Below are 19,833 nucleotides of genomic sequence, written 5' to 3' on the forward strand. Positions count from 1 at the left end.
TGCTTGCCGCGAGATCACCACAGAGAACATACAGACAGGAAAGTAGTTCACAATCTACTTTTCTGTCCGCATGACTCGTGCGGAGATCTCGCGACAAGCACACTGACCCCCTTATAATTTATGGGGTGCATGTGCTTTCACTGCACACCGTTTGCCAATGCGTTCGATATTCCGTTCGGGGGGGTCCCCATGTGGACTCCCCGAACGGATTATCAAACGCAGATGTGAACCAAGGGTAATGGAAGTGCCTATTCAAATAAGTATACCAAGAGTTTTTCTGGCATATCACTGTATATGCTAAATATAAGGCTCAGATATTGACACACAGACTTACCCCCATTCACACCGAGCACCATAGTTATCCTGCAACATACACTCCTGTACCAATTACACTACATAACGGGTGAAACTCTTGTGTGAATGAAGGTATTTACCATTCTTTTTCTATTAGTTCAGCAGAGTAAATGGTTAGGAACATTTTCTTCATATTGTTGACAACTAGAGATGAGCGAGTAGTGAAATATTCGAGATTCAATATTCGTTTCGAGTAGAGCCTCAATATTCAACTACTCGATCGGATATCGAATCCCATTATAGTCTATGGGGAAAAAATGCTCATTTCAGGGGAACCACTATTCGACTAAAGGAGAGTCACCAAGTCCACGAGTAGCAGGAGAGTATTTAGGAGGAGCGCTGTGCAGTTGAGGAGTGTTGAGGAGGAGCGCTGTGCAGTTAAAGCACACGGATCCCATACATGGGCCGGTTCACATTAGCGCTTGCCTCCCGTCCGGAAGGAGTCCACAGGAGGACTTCCCCCGAACGGAATATCAGCACAACTTCAAGCGCTGGACAATTAAGCACACGGATCCCATAGCATATAATGGGCTCTGTGTGCTTGCTGTGCACTGCCCGCATGAATCATTTGTGCGGGCAGTGCGGTGCAAGAACACGGAGCCCATTATATGCTATGGGGGGGGGGGGGGGTTTGGGGGTCCTCCTGCGGACTCCTTCCGGACGGGAGGCAAGCGCTAATGTGAACCGGCCCTTACTCGTCCTGCAGAACCAGCATTGATTGGCCGAATGCTATACACTGTATAGCATTTGGCCGATCAACGCTGGTTCTGAAACAAATCTTTACTGCGAATAGGAGTAGTATTCGATCGAGTACGAGTATTTTGTGTACTGTAGTATTCTATCAAATACCTACTCGGTCGAATACTACTTGCTCATCTCTATTGACAACACTACAGCCTACATGGTGGCATTTTGCATCCTAGTGATGCTTATAGCAAAATTAATTTCAGCTATTCAGCATATACAGTAGTTAAAAGGCCAAAAACCACACATTACGCTTCACACTAAGCACCTTAATAAATCTAAAAGATTCTGAAATTAAGATAAATAATAGTTAAAATTCTGTATTTTCCATCAGAAAAGCAGTTTTGATATGGAATGAATCATTAACAATGTGTTTCCTCACAAAAATGAATAATCAGAATTTGTATGTGCGAGATAAATCTCATTATTCAGGTCCTCAAAAAACAAATATGTAATTTTAGTAAAACAAATGTGCAAAAGAACCGATGTGAGCTTTCAGACATATTAGGGGAACAATTCTGGATTTAATTAGTTCTCATTTCAGTAGGTAATCATTTTAATTTACTTGCATAAACACAGGACATTGTGATCCATTAGCAGATAATGTTCCTCATTAAACTGTGGAAGAACTTTGTGCTCTAGGGCAGGTGAAGGTTTTTTTTTTTTTTTAATTTGCAAAAGTTATCCTAAGCGTTTTATTCAGTATGCCAGCTGACTGTGATTGACCTAGCTATGAAAGTTATGGAACTTTGGTTATAGAAGACCATATGTGTACTGTCTTGTATCTGAGAATTTCTTACAAAAAGGATTTCCAAGGTAAAGGCAGTGGCATAGGGATCATTGTCCGCCACTACATTATCGGCTTTCCCGTTCTGTGCCCCCGGTGAAGAGCTATCGGTGCCGGTACCGTAGCTCTTCACTGTCAGAAGAGCGTTTCTGGCAGTCAGTTAGGAATGCCCTTCCTCACAGTAGAGCCTATAGCACTGTACTGTGAGAGCGGGGAGGAACGCCACGCTCCCTCCCGATAGTACTTGTCCATAGACGAGTACTGGGGGGGCGTTCCTCCACGCTCTCACAGTACAACGGTATAGACGCTACTGTGAGGAAGGGCGTTCCTGACTAACTGTCAAAAACGCCCTTCTGACAGTGAAGAGCTACGGTACCGGCACCGATTGCTCTTCACTGGGGGCACAGAACGGGAAAGCTAATAGTGCGCTGAATTCGGCTTTCTAGCGGTATATAAAACCGCATGTCTCCTCTTTAAGGCCGGGGCCCTATGAGATGTAAACGCCGCAATTTGCCCGCAGCGGAGATGCTGCAGGAAATATTGCGGCGTTTTACAGTACAAGCAAAGGGGATGGGATTCATGCGAAGCCAATACCCACTTTGCGGGAAAAAAACGCACTGCGGACACGCTGCGATTTGCAAATCACAGCATGTCAATTATATCTACGGAAACGCCGGCGGCTTTCCCGTAGATATAATGGGAAGAGAAAGTCCACAGAGGAAAACTCAGTGAACAGGAAACATGTCCTGGTGCATGAAGGGGTCAAATATGGATTATTATTATTATTTATTTATATAGCACCATTAATTCCATGGTGCTTTACATTTGGGATGGCTCATTAACTCCATGATGACACAATTTATGGAGTCTTCTAATTTATGGAGTCTTCTAAGAGCCATAACTTTATTTTTCCATTGATTGTTGATTTTGTGATAGAACCATATTTGATTAGTGGCAAGTGGATTACCGGAGTAATTGTTTTAAATTTATTTTTTTTGTGTATAGTTTTTACAATTGCTTAACATATAATATAAATAACATGCTAACTGTATTCTGTGGGCCAGTACGATTACAGTGATTTCTAATTTATAAAGTGATTTTTATAAAATAATTATCTTGTCTTTGCATTGCCATAAGTTTTAAACTTCTCCATTAAGCAATGGAGGGCATATTTTCTGCAAGATAAGCTGTAGATTTTATCTGTACTCTTTTGGGGTGTGTTCAACCATGTGATCACTTACATCAGATTAACAAAAAAAATTTTGTGTTTATTTACATGATCATTTTCACTGTTTGGGTTATTATGTTAGTCCTACACAAGGGAACTTGAACCTACAATCTCTTAAAATATCTAAACAACGCTTCTGAATTACAGGGTATTAGACCTCAATATCTGGCTGGGCCCAATAGGCTTCTCCACATGGCTGCCATGGCAATCTTTACCACTTTTCAGGTCACTATTGACTGTGGTTTGTAAAAGGTTAAACTGAAAGGGAACAGAGATATCCACCAATGGAAAAAAGGGAAGAAGAAGAACAAACATAAAAACCCTGTGGCGATTAGCCAGGCTGCAGCCATTGATTACACTGGCATACTACCAGTACTTGGATGATCTCCATGATGAACAGTAGTTTTTTTGCCAAATATATTTATCCGATTTTTCTAAATTGGTGATTGATCAGGGTCTGACTGCTGGCCCTATCTGATTCTGAGAATAGGTCTATATAAACATCAAAACTTTGAATCCATAGACTACATGTAAAGAGAACACATTATGTATCCTCCCTCACACTTTAAAATATAAAAACTATGTCACGTAAACTACACTGCAAAATATTAAATCTAAGTAGCCAACTCACCATTTTTCAATATTTAAAAAAGAAACAAAAAAAGTCTGAAAAACTGATCGAAACATTACACTTTCCCCTGTATCAATAAATACTACCGTATATACTCAAGTATAAGCCAAAGCCCCTAATTTTTCCACAAAAAACGTATCGACTCGAGTATAAGCCGGGGGGGAGGGAGATGCAGCAGCTAATGGAAAATTTCAAAAATTAAAATGGTTTTTGGGTGCAGTAGTTGCTGGGGTGTTTTGGTTGTCTGTCAGCCCCTTCCCTGAGCTTGAGGCCTGTACCCCCCCCCCATGGAATTCACCCAGGCTGAATATAGGGTATCAGCGGAGCTCCTATTAACCCCTTCCCGACAGAACAGGAGCACTGCAGATACCCTATACTCAGTAGACCGGGCACTTTCAGGCACAGGGATAACGAATGTGTTTGTGTTTCACAGTCATTTTCTGCTTTCATATTCTAGGGAAAGGAGTGACTTAGAACTTTTATTTATTTTATTATTATATTTTTTTAAACTTTTCTTTTTTTTAAAAAAAAATTATTTTATGGGAGATTCTATACATTACTATTGAAGCTGGTCATAGAACCCCCCCCCCCCCCCCCCTCAAAGGAAAAAAAATATATATATATTTTCTTTTTCTTGTTTGACTCAAGTAGAAGCCGAGGGGGCTTTTTCAGCACAAAAACTGTGCTTAAAAATTCGGCTTATACTCAAGTATATATTGGCATGCAGGAAAAAAAAAAAAAAAAAAAAGCCCTTAGACAGCTACAGGTGGCAAAAATTTGTTTTTTCTCATAGGTATTAAGACAAGAGAAATTACACAAATTTAACATCACCGTGATCATATTGACCAATAGACTAGAAGTAATCTTACACTTTTATTGCACAATGAACGCTGTAAAAGAATGACAATTGATTCATCATTTAATTGTTTTTCCTGTCGCACTCCATTCTGAATTATTTTTCTCAACTCCCAGCACACAGTACAGAATATCAAATGGTGCATTGGAGGAAGTATAGTTTGTCCTGCAAAAAATAAGCCTTTTTAGAACCAAAGGTGAAAATGTGTTATGGCTTTTTTGCAAGGAAGAGAGTAAAAGCAAAAATATGAATAGATGAAAAATGGCCAATTCTTGAACATTTGGAAAGAAAACCGTATATACCAACTGAGCCACGTTTGTGTTAAAAGGGACATCCAACTTTAATGTTATAACTTACGTATCAGAGAAAATATCACTTAAGAATTAGTCATTCATATCCTACAATCAAAAGTGGCTTGACAGACGTTTTGTTCACTATTAAACATCTTGGATAACATTATAAATGCTGTACATTACTTATTTTGTCCTGAGTAGGAGATAATATATAGATCTAACATTCCTAAAGGATTTGCTGCTGGCTCAATGCCTATGAAGTAGAGACTCTCCTATTTTAGGAACGTCAATGCAGCAGTATCTATCATGAAGCTGGTTTATTGCTTCAAAGAGCAACCAGCAGAATTGTGAATTCAGCTCTGGCCTACTTCACAGGCCCAAACCAAGGACTAGAGCAAAGATAAATAATGTATTGTATTCACAAATGGACCCAAATTAATGCTACATATAAACCATGAGAGAGTGTGGAACACAAGCCTTAACACTGACAAACAATTAGCTTTTATTATAAAATAGAACACACTTTGAACTCAGAATCTTTATTACTTTCAAATTCAGCTTCTTTAAGCAACATCTCCCAACATGCTCGTTGGTTCAGCCAGTAAATGCCATAAAACTGGAGCTCTTTACATGGATATTCTGAGTAACTTCATATTTAAAAGTCCTATATAAAACATGAAAATAAGATGTACGTCACTTGTTCCCCAAAAATGTGCATGGTAACAACGGCTTAGTGATCCAAAACACCAGATAAGATCCATCCTCAAAACAGGTTTGGCCCATTGTAGTCCAACTTTAATGTACAGTTCAAAACACAGAAATCAAGGCAAATACACCATAGAGTAAAGCACAAGGATAGGCGACCAAGAGCTGTTGTCCTTCCATGGCCAAAGCGGAAATGAAAATCTTTGAGGCCGAGAAGCTGCACCAGCCTATTATTACAGCTGTGAGGACAACGCCAACAATCCCTCTGCAATAAACACAATGTTATGCATTAGTATACTACACAAAAGCAAATACAACAACAGCAATAACTACAACAACAACAGCTAGTTCACATTGGGCAAGTTGGCAGTCTGATTTTGACGTAGAAACAGCCTCAAAAGCCGTTTCTTCCATTGACTTCAATGGGAGCCGCTCGCTTCTTTTTTCCACTAGCTAGTAGTGGAAAAAAGTGAGCTGCCCTATCTTGCCACGGATTCCACGGCTGAATCAGCCACGTCGCGAGGTTCTGCCCCATTCATTTGGTCCTAATCCTTTGGGGAATGCCTCAACGGGATGCCAGTGCACTGCACCTTCATCCCGTCGTGTCAGCCGCGACAATGTGTACACGTGAAACCACGTGTGAACATGCTCTCACCGGGTTTTTTTCTGTCCCCATCAATGTTTATATCGGGGACCTAGCCAAAGGGCACCATTAGCAGCTCTGCTCCTATTCAAGTAATAAGTGCAAAGCCACAGTACCTCGCTGTCACTGCTATACAGTGGATGGGGCAGTAGATCTACACCCATATTACTTAAATAGAGGAAGTGCAGCTTTTGGCATTGTCCACAGCAGTAGATTCTGGCTACCTCTGAGCCCACTGATTAAATATTTTTTTTTTTTTAACCTATCCTTTCTTAGGCCTTCAGGATTATTAAAAAAACAAACAAACAAACAAAAAAAAAAACCCACACAACACACCACCACCAACACACTGTTAAGGCCAGAACCGCTTTTAAGATACAGTCCTATGAAAAAGTTTGGGCACCCCTATTAATCTTAATCATTTTTAGTTCTAAATATTTTGGTATTTGCAACAGCCATTTCAGTTTGATATATCTAATAACTGATGGACACAGTAATATTTCAGGATTGAAATGAGGTTTATTGTACTAACAGAAAATGCGCAATATGCATTAAACCAAAATTTGACCGGTGCAAAAGTATGGGCACCTCAACAGAAAAGTGACATTAATATTTAGTACATCCTCCTTTTGCAAAGATAACAGCCTCTAGTCGCTTCCTGTAGCTTTTAATCAGTTCCTGGATCCTGGATAAAGGTATTTTGGACAAACAATTCAAGTTCAGTTAAGTTAGATGGTCGCCGAGCATGGACAGCCCGCTTCAAATCATCCCACAGATGTTCAATGATATTCAGGTCTGGGGACTGGGATGGCCATTCCAGAACATTGTAATTGTTCCTCTGCATGAATGCCTGAGGATTTGGAGCGGTGTTTTGGATCATTGTCTTGCTGAAATATCCATCCCCGGCGTAACTTCAACTTCGTCACTGATTCTTGAACATTATTCTCAAGAATCTGCTGATACTGAGTGGAATCCATGCGACCCTCAACTTTAACAAGATTCCCGATGCCGGCATTGGCCACACAGCCCCAAAGCATGATGGAACCTCCACCAAATTTTACAGTGGGTAGCATGTGTTTTTCTTGGAATGCTGTTTCTTTTTGGACGCCATGCATAACGCCTTTTTTTTATAACCAAACAACTCAATTTTTGTTTCCAAAATGAAGCTGCCTTGTCCAAATGTGCTTTTTCATACCTCAGGCAACTCTATTTGTGGCGTACGTGCAGAAACGGCTTCTTTCTCATCACTCTCCCATACAGCTTCTATTTGTGCAAAGTGCGCTGTATAGTTGACCGATGCACAGTGACACCATCTGCAGCAAGATGATGCTGCAGCTCTTTGGAGGTGGTCTGTGGATTGTCCTTGACTGTTCTCACCATTCTTCTTCTCTGCCTTTCTGATATTTTTCTTGGCCTGCCACTTCTGGGCTTAACAAGAACTGTCCCTGTGGTCTTCCATTTCCTTACTATGTTCCTCACAGTGGAAACTGACAGGTTAAATCTCTGAGACAGCTTTTTGTATCCTTCCGCTGAACAACTATGTTGAACAATCTTTGTTTTCAGATCATTTGAGAGTTGTTTTGAGTAGCCCATGATGCCACTCTTCAGAGGAGATTCAAATAGTAGAACAACTTGCAATTGGCCACCTTAAATACCTTTTCTCATGATTGGATACACCTGGCTATGAAGTTCAAAGCTCACTGAGGTTACAAAACCAATTTTGTGCTTCAGTAAGTCAGTAAAAAGTAGTTAGGAGTATTCAAATCAATAAAATGATAAGGGTGCCCATACTTTTGCACCGGTCAAATTTTGGTTTAATGAATATTGCGCATTTTCTGTTAGTACAATAAACCTCATTTCAATCCTGAAATATTACTGTGTCCATCAGTTATTAGATATATCAAACTGAAATGGCTGTTGCAAACACCAAAATATTTAGAACTAAAAATGATTAAGATTAATAGGGGTGCCCAAACTTTTTCATAGGACTGTAAATAATGGTATAATGTAAAGGAACAATGACAGAGAGGCCTATAACAGTGGAAATTCTGAAAATCTGTTTGTTGTTGTGGTTGTTTTTCCATAATCTACGACACTGACTAAAATGTGCCTCCTGACTGTTTACATAGCTTATTTTGAGCCAAAGCCAAGAGTGGAAAAATAATTATAAGTCCTTTTTTAATACACTCCTGGCTTTGGCTCAATAAAACACATCCCACATAAAACAAAAAAAAAAAAAAAACACTCCATGTCTGTCTCCAGACTAAAGTAGCTTGTAAAGATTGAGGACTCTTCACATGAGCACTGCGTCCTCCTCACTGTGTAGTGACTGTGCTTGGTATTGCAGCTCACCACAATTCACTTGAAGGGGTCTGGGTTGCAAACAGGCCATGTGACCTCACAGTCAAGAGCCTCATGGCCTGTGAGACAAACGCAGTTCTCAAGAATGCCATTGTCACAGCTGATCTGCAGGGGTCCAGGGTGTCAGACCTCAACTGATCTTTGACTAATTATCTATCCTAGAAACCCAGAAAACCCCCCTTCAGATAGGGCTACACTTTGTTGTGACGCCAATCATGTAACTAAAAATGTGAACATGAATGGGGCAACCTTGCAAGTTGCTATGACTACAACACTGCAGTTAAGGCTTTCAATGCTGTTGGATCTCTTTGCGCCACGATCTCTTAAACATGTTTAATGCAAGGTAACCACACTCACTATGGCCTGGTTCCCATCTGCGTCAGCAATCCGTTACAGGGAGTCCGCATGGGGACTCTCCCGAATGAATTACCAAAGGCATTAGCATGCGGTGTGCAGTGAAAGCACACGGCCCCCATAGACCAGTGATGGTGAACCTATGGCACGCGTGCGGTCGCCCGGATCGCTCACTAACAGGGAATCCGGTCCAGGATTCCCAGTTGATAAGCGTTCGTTGCCTTCAGTTTTAAGTGCAAATGCACATCCAGCTGAAAGCTGTGGAGGAAATGGGGCAAAATGTGGTGTAAGTAGGAAGAACAAGAGTAAAACAAAGGTAACAAAGACGCTTGTCTCACACCTGGAAGAGGAGAATTGCCCCAAATGAAGCATTCAAGATAACACAAACTTACTGCAAAGAAAAAACTACAGCAAATCCAGACAGGATAATCATTGGGAGAAGACAGTAACCCAGTACACTGGAAACGCAGCCAAAGGAAACTCCGGTCATGCTCATCAAATTAAGAAGACAGAACATCCCTAAACAGCCGATTGCACTGATCCCATAAACATAGCCGAACTGGATCTTACCAGCCTGCCAAGAGAAAGGACAAATATGTCAACTTCACAGCAGTTAAACATGCCCCAAGTATGTGCGGTCTTTGTCTGTAAACTCATTAGTACTTGAAATTAAATTTAAAAAAAAACTTGATAAGACAAAATAAAGATATTTCTAGGCTTCAAATAGGTGGTGAAACGTTAAACATGACTACATAAATTTGCACCAGATTTATCATCCAGCATCAGCCCCGACGTAAATCTGGCAAGTTTGAGGCTGATTAGTTTAACTTGGCTCTGTAACTATTATAAAGCATTCGTATATCTGCCCCATTATTAAACGGGCTAAAAAAGTAAGGAATAGAGATGAGCGAACACTGTTCGGATCAGCCGATCCGAACAGCACGCTCCCATAGAAATGAATGGAAGCACTTTTGGTGCTGACTTTGCCGGCGGCCGGCGTCACAGGTACTTCCATTCATTTCTATGGGAGCGTGCTGTTCGGATCGGCTGATTCGAACAGTGTTCGCTCATCTCTAGTAAGGAAGTCTTTGTTTCCCATAGCAACCAATCGCTAATAACTAACATTTCTTACGGGGCTATTTAAAAATGATAGTCGAGCTGAAACTGGTTTTTCCTTTTAGGTCGATACATTTGAGGAAGGGTCATTCCGTGTCAAGTGAACCAATGATTTTTCCCTCTATATTTTTAATTCTTTTGAGATTTTGTCATTTGGTAATAGTGTGTCAGAGAATGCAAAATGTGAAGAAAAAAAAATTCTAGAAATTTTTTGGGATTTTTAATTGATTTTCAAAGTTCAGAAAGTGCGAATTTCCGTGTTTCCTGCCTTTACATTTCTCCTCATAACTTAGGCTAGAAAAAAGATAGAGAAACAAAATAAACGCCATTCTACTCAGAACTATACAGGCTTTCACCAAATATGTCACAAGAGTATCTTTGTTAATATTTTACCCATGTGAACGCAAATGCAAAATTTTAAAACGCATTTCCGAAAAAAAAACGTTTTATTTAAAAATTTCAAAAAAATGCACATGGGCCTGCTATGCCCTTAGCCACATCTGTACCAAAATTCAAGTTGGGATCGCGATGGGATAATATTTTAAAATACAACTATTACAGTGTCATTCCGAAAATCTTGAATTCAGATCTGTTCAGCCTGTGGTCTAAAATGACAGTGAAGTCCATGAAGTGGTAGAAGGCGGCACAAGATTGGCAATGGATGACATAACTGGTTATGTGACCTGTGAATATGATCGGCGCTGGTGGCTGGCTACTGTACTCTCCAAAGATTGTGAAAATGAAGACAATAAAATTGACTTTTTTGCATCCTTCTGGTCCAGCACCATCCTTTTTGTATCCAAGAAAACCCAGACATTTTACAAGTCAACTAAAATCAGATATTAACTCAGGTGGAGCCGAACACCATGACAGGCCGTACATACCCTGTGACACAAAAGGAAATGGCCATTGCTAGTAAGCGCTTATGGACAAGATTACATCTCTCTCACTAGAAAGGACAAATTGATGATAAAAGGCCAGTAGTTTAAAAATGTCCTATTAATTGTTTGATTAGTTCATATTTTATAGAATGAGGATTTATCTACTGGACTATTTTTCTTAATTAATTACATGTTTAGTGATATAATAAAAAACAATTGTTACATGTAGAAATAGGTGTTAGAAATATTGGTTCTTGTACTCTTGTTAACATATAATTAGGATGAGACTATTTAGAAAATCGCACTTGAGGATATGAGCAGCTTTTTTCTTTCGGTTTGTTCAATGTATTCAGGTTGAAAATGCTGGACAAGTTGTGTTATGATGATAAGATGTATTTATTCTGGCACTTATGGGATTTGTTTTTTGTTTCTCTTTATTGTTGCACATAAATGTTGAATTCAGCAAGTTGTAATTTGAAAAGAAAAAAGGAAGAAGCCCACACAAACCTAAAATCAGATGATTCAAGGCTTAAAAAAAAAATTAAAAAAAATTGATCCCAATTTGGTCCCAAGTTGAAAACCTGTACAAATATAACGAAGAACACAAGTAACACAAATGCATTTTTTCACAATTTTAGAACATACATTTTTTTCACAATTGTGCATCAAAATTTTGAATTTGAGTTCTCCAAAACAAAATATAAAGAAACCTTGTCTTGTGACATATCAAATGAAAGCCGGTACCGCTCTGAGAAAAATGATGCCTCTCCCACCTATTTATCTTAATTCTAGCCCAAGATATGTTAAAAAATGTAAAGCCATACCAGGCCAAAATTCACACTTTTTCAAAACTTTAGAAGTCTATAAAAAATTAACTGATGAAGAAAAAAATTCAAAACTTTTTATTTGTAATTAACTTAAGTTGTACTTCATAAAAAATAAAAATAAAAAAAATCTAAAGACGTCAGGTAAAAAAAATATTCCTATTTGGATCACTTGATATGGAATGACCCGGAAAAATTCATTTTATCAGGTTCATACGTTAAACATTCAAAAGGTACAAGATATCTAGGCTGCCAAAGAGTTAAAGTGTACCGTCATTGGATGTTTCAGCATAAGCTGCTGCGTACATGAGAAGTAACACTGTACATGGCTATTATGTGACATATTTTGCAGATTGTTTGGTTTTTTAAAGTAGAGACTAACTGCCATATGCTGCACACAGTAAGCAGAGGAGAATCAGCAACCTCAAGACCATACAGGACATATATAGAGGAGTGCTGGCTTGTATTGGTGTGAACACATACTTTGGTTGTGATAGAAAGCTCCTATTTAGCTCCAGAAACACACCAAATCTATGTTTTAGTTGATCTCCCTGCTTGTACTCACTCCTCCCTTTTTTCATAGTTACATGCCTCGCAGTTGGACTTGTTACAGATACAAGGGCAAATCTGCAGGGTATTATATCTTTCATTTATGGATGTACCCTTTTTTGATCTAGGAACTTAAACTATTAAAAAAACACATTGAAAACAACCGCTCAACAATTCTAACTATAATAAAAGAAAATTATAACTACCAGCAACAAAGTTGCACCAAATGCAAGACAAAAAACCATTGGTCCAGTCAAATCTGTTTCATTCATGATGCTGCCATCTGCTACTTTTAGAGGGTGTAGCACAGTTAACGTCTTCTGCCAAATGTGATCAAAGTTGATTCCAAGCTCTGAGGAGAAAAAAAAAGACATATTAACAGAACTATAGGGACATTTCAGATTACTGCTGTAAATAGGATATAGGGATCACAGATTCAAGTTAGGCATTGTGATTACGTGAGAATGATGGATCTGTACAACCTCTTAGATGTCTATGGAACACTAACTAAATATTGTCATATGCTATCATGTAAATATGGAACTAATTTGGATGTCTACAACCCTGGCCTAGTGCAAGTAACAAAGAATCTAAACTCATACTAGTTGTAGGTTTTAGTCTGCAGAGTTGTAGATAATCAGGCCAGGCAATGACCTTTCACCACCTCCAACAAGTCCAGATCTTCACATGAACTAATAGGTGCCCTTCCACGGGTTCTGGCACAGTTGGAAATCTCTCTCTAGCTCTCACCATTCTCGAGCAACCAATGCTGTTAGTTTGACTGCCTCATCTGCTATTTCGGCTCTGTACTGTCAAGTAGGTAGGTGTCAGGCAGGAGCAGGTATGGGGTGGGATTCTGAGCTCTGACAATGATAAAGGCTCGAGAAAAAATTGCAATTGCACCAGAATGGAACATCATCCACTCAATGTCATAAAATCAGGAATGAATTAAAGATAGTGTACAGTAGATCAGGTATAAGCTAAACAATAGTACTGTAGGCCAGCTCAGAATCCAAAGTTGAATTTTCCATTGTGATCTGATGGTCCAACTAATTCGAAAGGCAATCCCCCGAGTGTCATGCAGGCTAACTGGCCCTCTATCCCTAGAGAACGACCCTTTATTCTTGATGGCATTGTTCCCACCTTCAGCACTGACAGACTAAATACATTCCCCGCTTCCATAAACTGCAGGCGCACATATCTTTCTCTACACTGCTGTGCTAAGTATCAAGAGCTGTTTTACCATCAATCTGATGAAGTTGCAAGTATCCCTGCTACAGGTCGAGAGACGGAGAGGAGATCACTGAAAATAAAATGGAGGTTTACTAGGGGCCGCATGTCCAGGATGAAAACTAGGGTAGTAGCATTAGGGGGCTGAACTGCATTTTTATGAAAAGTTACTTTTTTCAGCATTGGAGCATCAGATTACAATCAAAATGTTACCACTGGGTTCTGTGTGAACTGTCCTACAGTACTAGGTGTTTAGTTTTAACTGATGTTCACACGGACAGTAACAAAATAAGAGAGTAATTGTGGAAAGTTGGGAAGCGCACACAGGACACAAACATGAGCTTCTTGTCTTGGCTAATAAATAGTGTATTTATCTGAGGACTGTGAGTCACAGCTATAAATAAACCCCACAAGCACCGGTTATTACGTAGCATGGACTTTACCTTCTAACAAAGGTGGCTCATCATCAAAACTGCTTCCATACACAGACTCGGTTGCAGTAGGAGTGTACGTTTGTGTTGGTTGATAGATCTGGCCTGTGTAAGGCTGCTGTGGATTCATCATCTCTGGAGGCATAAAGCCGCCTTGTTGGCCGTATTCATATTGGTATTGTCTGCAAAGCACAAGTAAAAGCATTTTATAGTGTAAATGTACAGCATAGATATTCAACAATATATTTCACTGTTCTATCTGCGCACTTATCTCCCTCAACAACAACCCACTATCTTTTGTTTTTCTGATTTAAAGCAATGTAGCAAGAACAGATCATGTACATGTCTTCAAGAATGGAATATCTGAGAAGATAGTAGCATGTAAACAATTCTGCCCTTTCTTCTGCAGCCTACATAGCACTTAAAGCTGGCAGACATATTGGACCCTGCAATGATATGATCACCAGATGCCTCCTGGCATAGCTGCTGAGGTTTGATAGACTTAGGCCAGCTAGAATTTTTAAACTGTAAGAACAAAGGATTATTGATGAAAAAAAAATCCCACAAAGTTATGGTCAGTACACAAAATCATGGCAATCTGTCTAGTCACATACACAGTCCAGTCATGTTAATGTGACCACCGCCTACTTTTGACGTCAACGTTAAATAACCAATCGCAGAAGGCACGTGTCATCAGCCATCTGGGTGCACTCATCATTGTCAAAGGCACAATGGATCAACACAAGTATGCATCTATCCTTGCGGACCATGTTCACCCCTACATGCAAATTGTTTTTCCTCAGGATGATGGCATCTACCAGCAGGACAATGCGATGTGTCATAAAGCTCGCAGTGTACATGCGTGGTTCGAGGAGCACCAGGATGAGTTTACCGTACTCCCTTGGCCAGAAAATTCCCCGGACTTCAACCCAATCGACAATCTATGGGACCACCTTGATCGGGTTGTTCACGCCATGGACGCTCAACCGCGTAACCTAGCGCAGCTGGCCACGGCACTGGAGTCGGCATGTCTCAACATCCCAGTGACCATCATCACAACATCCCCCTCTCTTCCTGCTCGTCTCGCTGCGGTCCGCTCTGCCAAAGGTGGTGACTCTGGCAGGTGGTCATATTAATGTGACTGGACTGTGTATATCTCAATATAAATGAAATAGACCACAAGTTGCTTATCTCATCTGCCCTATCTCCCATTTACAGAACAGAAATCATATCTGAAGTACATAAATCATTGGAGAGAGTCTCAAACATGCTACTAGTTGAAAAGTTGAGCTACTAAAGTAAAAGAAACTGACATCAAAAGCCATTGCTTGTTTTTGTCTTCAGATTTTCCATAATAGATTTCTGTCTATTTCAAGCAAGACTAAATTAATTTGGACAACGGGACATTAACATGAGTGTTCTCAACTTTCAGTAAGTGCCCCTTCACACGGCGTAAGCGCGCCACTCATTTACACATGGATACACATGTCCAAGCGCAGCGCTTCAAAACAGAGCCCATTGATTTCAATGGGAAGCACTCGTATATCGGCATATACGTACGCTTCCCATTGAAATCAATGGGCTCTGTTTTGAAGCGCTGCGCTCAGACACGTGTATACGTGTCTAAATGAGCGGCGCGTTTACGCCGTGTGAAGGGGCCCTAAGGGTATACTATGCTTCATAGCATACAGCTCAGTTACTAAAGAATGTATTTTTAAGGCAAAGAGCACAACATCTTTAGTGTGAATTGAGTTTTGCAGCAGCTGGGACATAGAATTGTATCATACATACTGCAGCTGATGCAATTCTTTTTTATAACTAGATAGGGCACCTCTTGTCAGTGAGAAATGCAGAAGAAACCTTCTGCATAATTCTGCAGTATAGCTCACGTCTGCATAATCCTCAAGTCCTGAGCATTATGGTAGAAATGGTTCTTACTTGTTATATTGAGCTCCAGCTTGTGTATTGTAGTTGTAGCCCTGAGAATGATCATCTATACTATAACTTGTTTGGTAGAAGTCTTGATTGAAGTTATCAAAGTTTGACATGGCGGCAGCTCTGAAATCAAACAAAAGATAACATAAGAACAGCGTGACAATCCTAGACATGGAATTCACTAAGAGATAAGAAATATATGGCTATAGTTATTAAAAAAAAAAGTGGGCAGAGCAGTGTTCAACACTTCAGCCCTGGCACATAGGAGTGCACCTGAATTATTAAGAGACCGGAGCATCTAAATAATTCAGGCACTTTTTGCACCAGCCAGGAACTTTGCCAGTCTTCATAGAATTGTGTGAAAAAAGTATAAGAACAGCTTAGTCACAATGCAGGAAAATGCAAATATAATTCCTATACATCATGTATCAAATCAAAATGATATATGAAAATTGCATAAGAACATCATTCCGTTCACAGACATAATAGGTTACATTTACTACTCTAGATCGAAATAGACACTGGGGTAAAATGTGGCGCATCTTTAAGTCTTTGCAAGTAAAAGAAAGTCAAGTAAAGGCTGCACAAGGGAGCGTTGAGTAGCACTAGAGATGAGCAATTACTATTCGAAACTACCGTTTCGAATAGCACGCTGCCATAGAAATGAATGGAAGCAGCCAACACGCAGACTCTGCCGGCGGCTGGTCGCTTAACCCTCCCCCCGCGTGCCGGCTACGTCCATTCATTTCTATGGGAGCTTGCTATTCGAAACGGCTGTTTCGAATAGTGTTCGCTCATCTCTATTCCCTACCCCTGGTCTAAGAGCTTCCTTTATTTTTTCCATACCTTTTCAATCTACTTTGGCTCAAAAAACTGCAACAAAAAAAGTTGCATTTCTCCAAGGAGGGGCCTTAGCCTTAAAGACTAATATTTTCAGTGACTGACAGCGATTTGCCTCCCATTACACTCTATGAAAGCTACCTCTATATATAAACAGACCAACCTGCTTATTCAAAGACCACTTTATGAGCAAACTTTTCAGAGGAAACCCTTTGACTAAACCACACATTGGACTTGCATATACTGTGAAGCCAATATGGATGTAGCTCTGTAAGGGGGCAGATCATTGGCCTGAAGCAAGCAAGACTTGCAGGGGACATCAAAGTAGAAAAGTCACCAGTATCACACAGGAGCAGAGAGCACTTGTCATGGTCAATACATGACCGCTGAACAATGAAGATTGCAATCTGCCACTGAAGTGTTCAGCATATATGCCAATAGTTCTATTTTTGCTAAAACAGTCTTAGGAACTTGCATAAAAGGGAGTCTCGGTACTCCGTCCTTCTGATCAGTGAGTGACCTGGCGGTCAGGTTCCCAGTGATTGGATCGGCCATTGATATAGACAATGTATGACACTAACACTTGTAATAGAACTGCTATTATGAATCTGCCTCCAATCACTGCCATAACCCACTACATTTACTGCCATATGGCCAGCACTGTAAGGATAATTTCTTACAGATTTAAGGACCTTACCAACTTTTCATGACAGTCTGTTTAATAAAGGTTGATGATTTAGGCAGTGAGAGACTGATAATGTCTATAAAGTGCTTCAGAAAGTGTTTTCACTATACAAATGAGAGAAATAAGTAAATGTGCAATGAAAAGCTCCCATCACATATAATGCCAACAGAAGGTTGACGTATCCCATAGTACATGCATATAGCATATACTGAATGGTATCATTTTAACGGTATGAAGCTGTATGGCCTACTATAATATGGCATCTTTTTTCTTGAGATATAACGGTCACATCTGTTTTGCAGATCCATTTTCCAAATGCAAGAAACAGATGGTTCTTAGTATGGTTGCAAGTCTGAGACATACTTCAGGTTTAATTACAGCATCACAGGATCTAAATTCATGGTGTAGATCCCGCTATAGGTCTGGCCAGGACTTGCAGATGCACAGGCAGTTTTCTGCATCCATATTAGACTCCTGTGAAACTGCCCTAAATGGGATTTCCATCATTTACCCGAGAATCTTGAAATGTCCCTTAAAATGTGCAAAATGACAAAAGTAGAGGGACAATGGTATACAGGAAAGCAGTTCTAGTGCATTGTCATATCTGTATAGGTTGTAGTAAAAAAATATAACTGATCCTATTAGGGAAGACATTTCAGTACTACATATGTCGTATGTACTGGGGAGGCTTTCTATATGTATTCTGAAAGAGTCCCCAAAAAACCTAATATATTCCATTATCTACCATGGGGGGTGGGGGGAGTCTGTGAGCCAAACACAGCACTGTGCATACATGGAAAAATCCTTCTGAATTGTAAAGCGTGAACACAGTCCAGGAATAGCTGAGTCAAAGCAAATAGATCTCTAATGAAATAGGATTAGAATAATAGAGAGGGAAAACAGACCTAACCACAGCCATGTGAATCACCACAATAACACATAGATGTGCTGTTCAGGATATATAGACAGCTGAGTGACAGCCCTATGGACACGGTAATGCTTGTCACTAGTGGCATCTGTTATTACAGAACTCCCCTATCAGAGGGGGTGACAATGAAGAGTCCTCACAAGACATTAGTGCAGGAATTGACACCTCCAGATATCAGTGATTGTACAGGGAGACCCCGGCATACAGATCATGGCGAGCTCAGTCACCAGTACAATATCCCTCTGCCAAAGCCCAATGAGCAGAACACAGACAGGAGGATATGTACGGATGAGCCACCCCTTCTACCTACAGCCAGTCACTTACCCCAGGCCGCTCTCCGGCTGCACACTCCCGTTGCTACGTGTCAAACTAAAAATCCAAGCGATTAACTTCCGGGTTACAATTTAGAAAGTTCCAGACATGCGCAATGCGGCTAAATGAAACTCCCTATCGCCAACTGGGCATGAAGCCACGCCCCCTTCCGGAGGCTGTGTAGCCTGTTGTTGAAGGGTTGTGACTAAATACTAGACACCGTAGGACTTGGTCCATACGGCGTCTAGTATTTAGCCTGCTGAGTGTGAGCTGTCTATTTCCCATTACTGGTAAGGACCTTTTTGCCCCCTAGTGGTCGGGTCCTTAACTGAGATAGTACTTAGCCAGCTCAGTGTGAGCTGTCTATTTCCCGTTACTGGTAAGGACCTTTTTGCCCCCTAGTGGTCAGGTCCTTAACTGAGATAGTACTTAGCCAGCTCACAGTGAATTGGCTAAATACTGTACTCCAGAGGGACCAGGTCCTCACCAGTGATGGTATTTAGCCAACTCTATGTGAGGCCGTCTATTTCCCATCATTTGTAGGGACCATTTTTGCCCCTATTGGTCGGTCCTGAACTCTTATAGTATTTAGCTCCTTCACTGTGAATTGGCTAAACCCCGTTCTCTGTAAGGACCTTTATAATAACTGGGCTCCGGCTTCAGTAGTGTTTGTAAATCTCACAATAAAGGGACAAGATTAAATCGTAAAAATTTTAAGATAATAATAATGGAAAAAAACATTTTTAGCAAAAAGTGTGACTGAGTTTTCCTTTTCCATCTTTCATATACTTACAAGGTTTCATACCAGTGAAGTCCTTTCCAGTGATAGCATTTAGCCGTCTCACACTGAACTGGCTATTTACTATACTCCGTAAGGACCTTTTCTATGTTTCCTATACTTACAGGGATTCATCCTGGTGAGGTCCTTCCAATGATAGTATTTAGCCATCTCACACTGTATCCATGTATCATATACTGTATTTAGGAGGTGTCAGATGGTCTAAGATAGTATATAGTCAGTGTATGAAGAGATCTGTGAGGAAAGAGAACATGTATTGTTTGACAGTCCGTGACCCGGATATGTGAATCCCCTCATTGAATGTAAGGCTGCGATGTGATGACATGAGTGAATGTAGTACTGTATAC

General features: G+C 40.3%; 1 protein-coding gene across 1 annotated transcript; it reads right to left on the reverse strand.

The window, feature by feature from the left end:
• Positions 1 to 5,416: 5,416 nt before the first annotated feature.
• On the reverse strand, positions 5,417 to 18,788 carry YIPF5 (Yip1 domain family member 5). The gene is made up of 6 exons (XM_075274991.1): positions 18,700 to 18,788; positions 15,926 to 16,045; positions 14,000 to 14,169; positions 12,533 to 12,678; positions 9,349 to 9,530; positions 5,417 to 5,863 (listed from the first exon to the last, which is right to left on the reverse strand). Exons 2-6 carry the CDS (start codon positions 16,033 to 16,035, stop codon positions 5,701 to 5,703), a joined length of 771 nt encoding a protein of 256 aa, XP_075131092.1. The 5' UTR covers positions 16,036 to 16,045; positions 18,700 to 18,788; the 3' UTR covers positions 5,417 to 5,700.
• Between the last annotated feature and the right edge of the window lie 1,045 nt (positions 18,789 to 19,833).

Source organism: Leptodactylus fuscus, chromosome 5, assembly GCF_031893055.1.
Source record: "Leptodactylus fuscus isolate aLepFus1 chromosome 5, aLepFus1.hap2, whole genome shotgun sequence".
NCBI lineage: Eukaryota > Metazoa > Chordata > Amphibia > Anura > Leptodactylidae > Leptodactylus > Leptodactylus fuscus.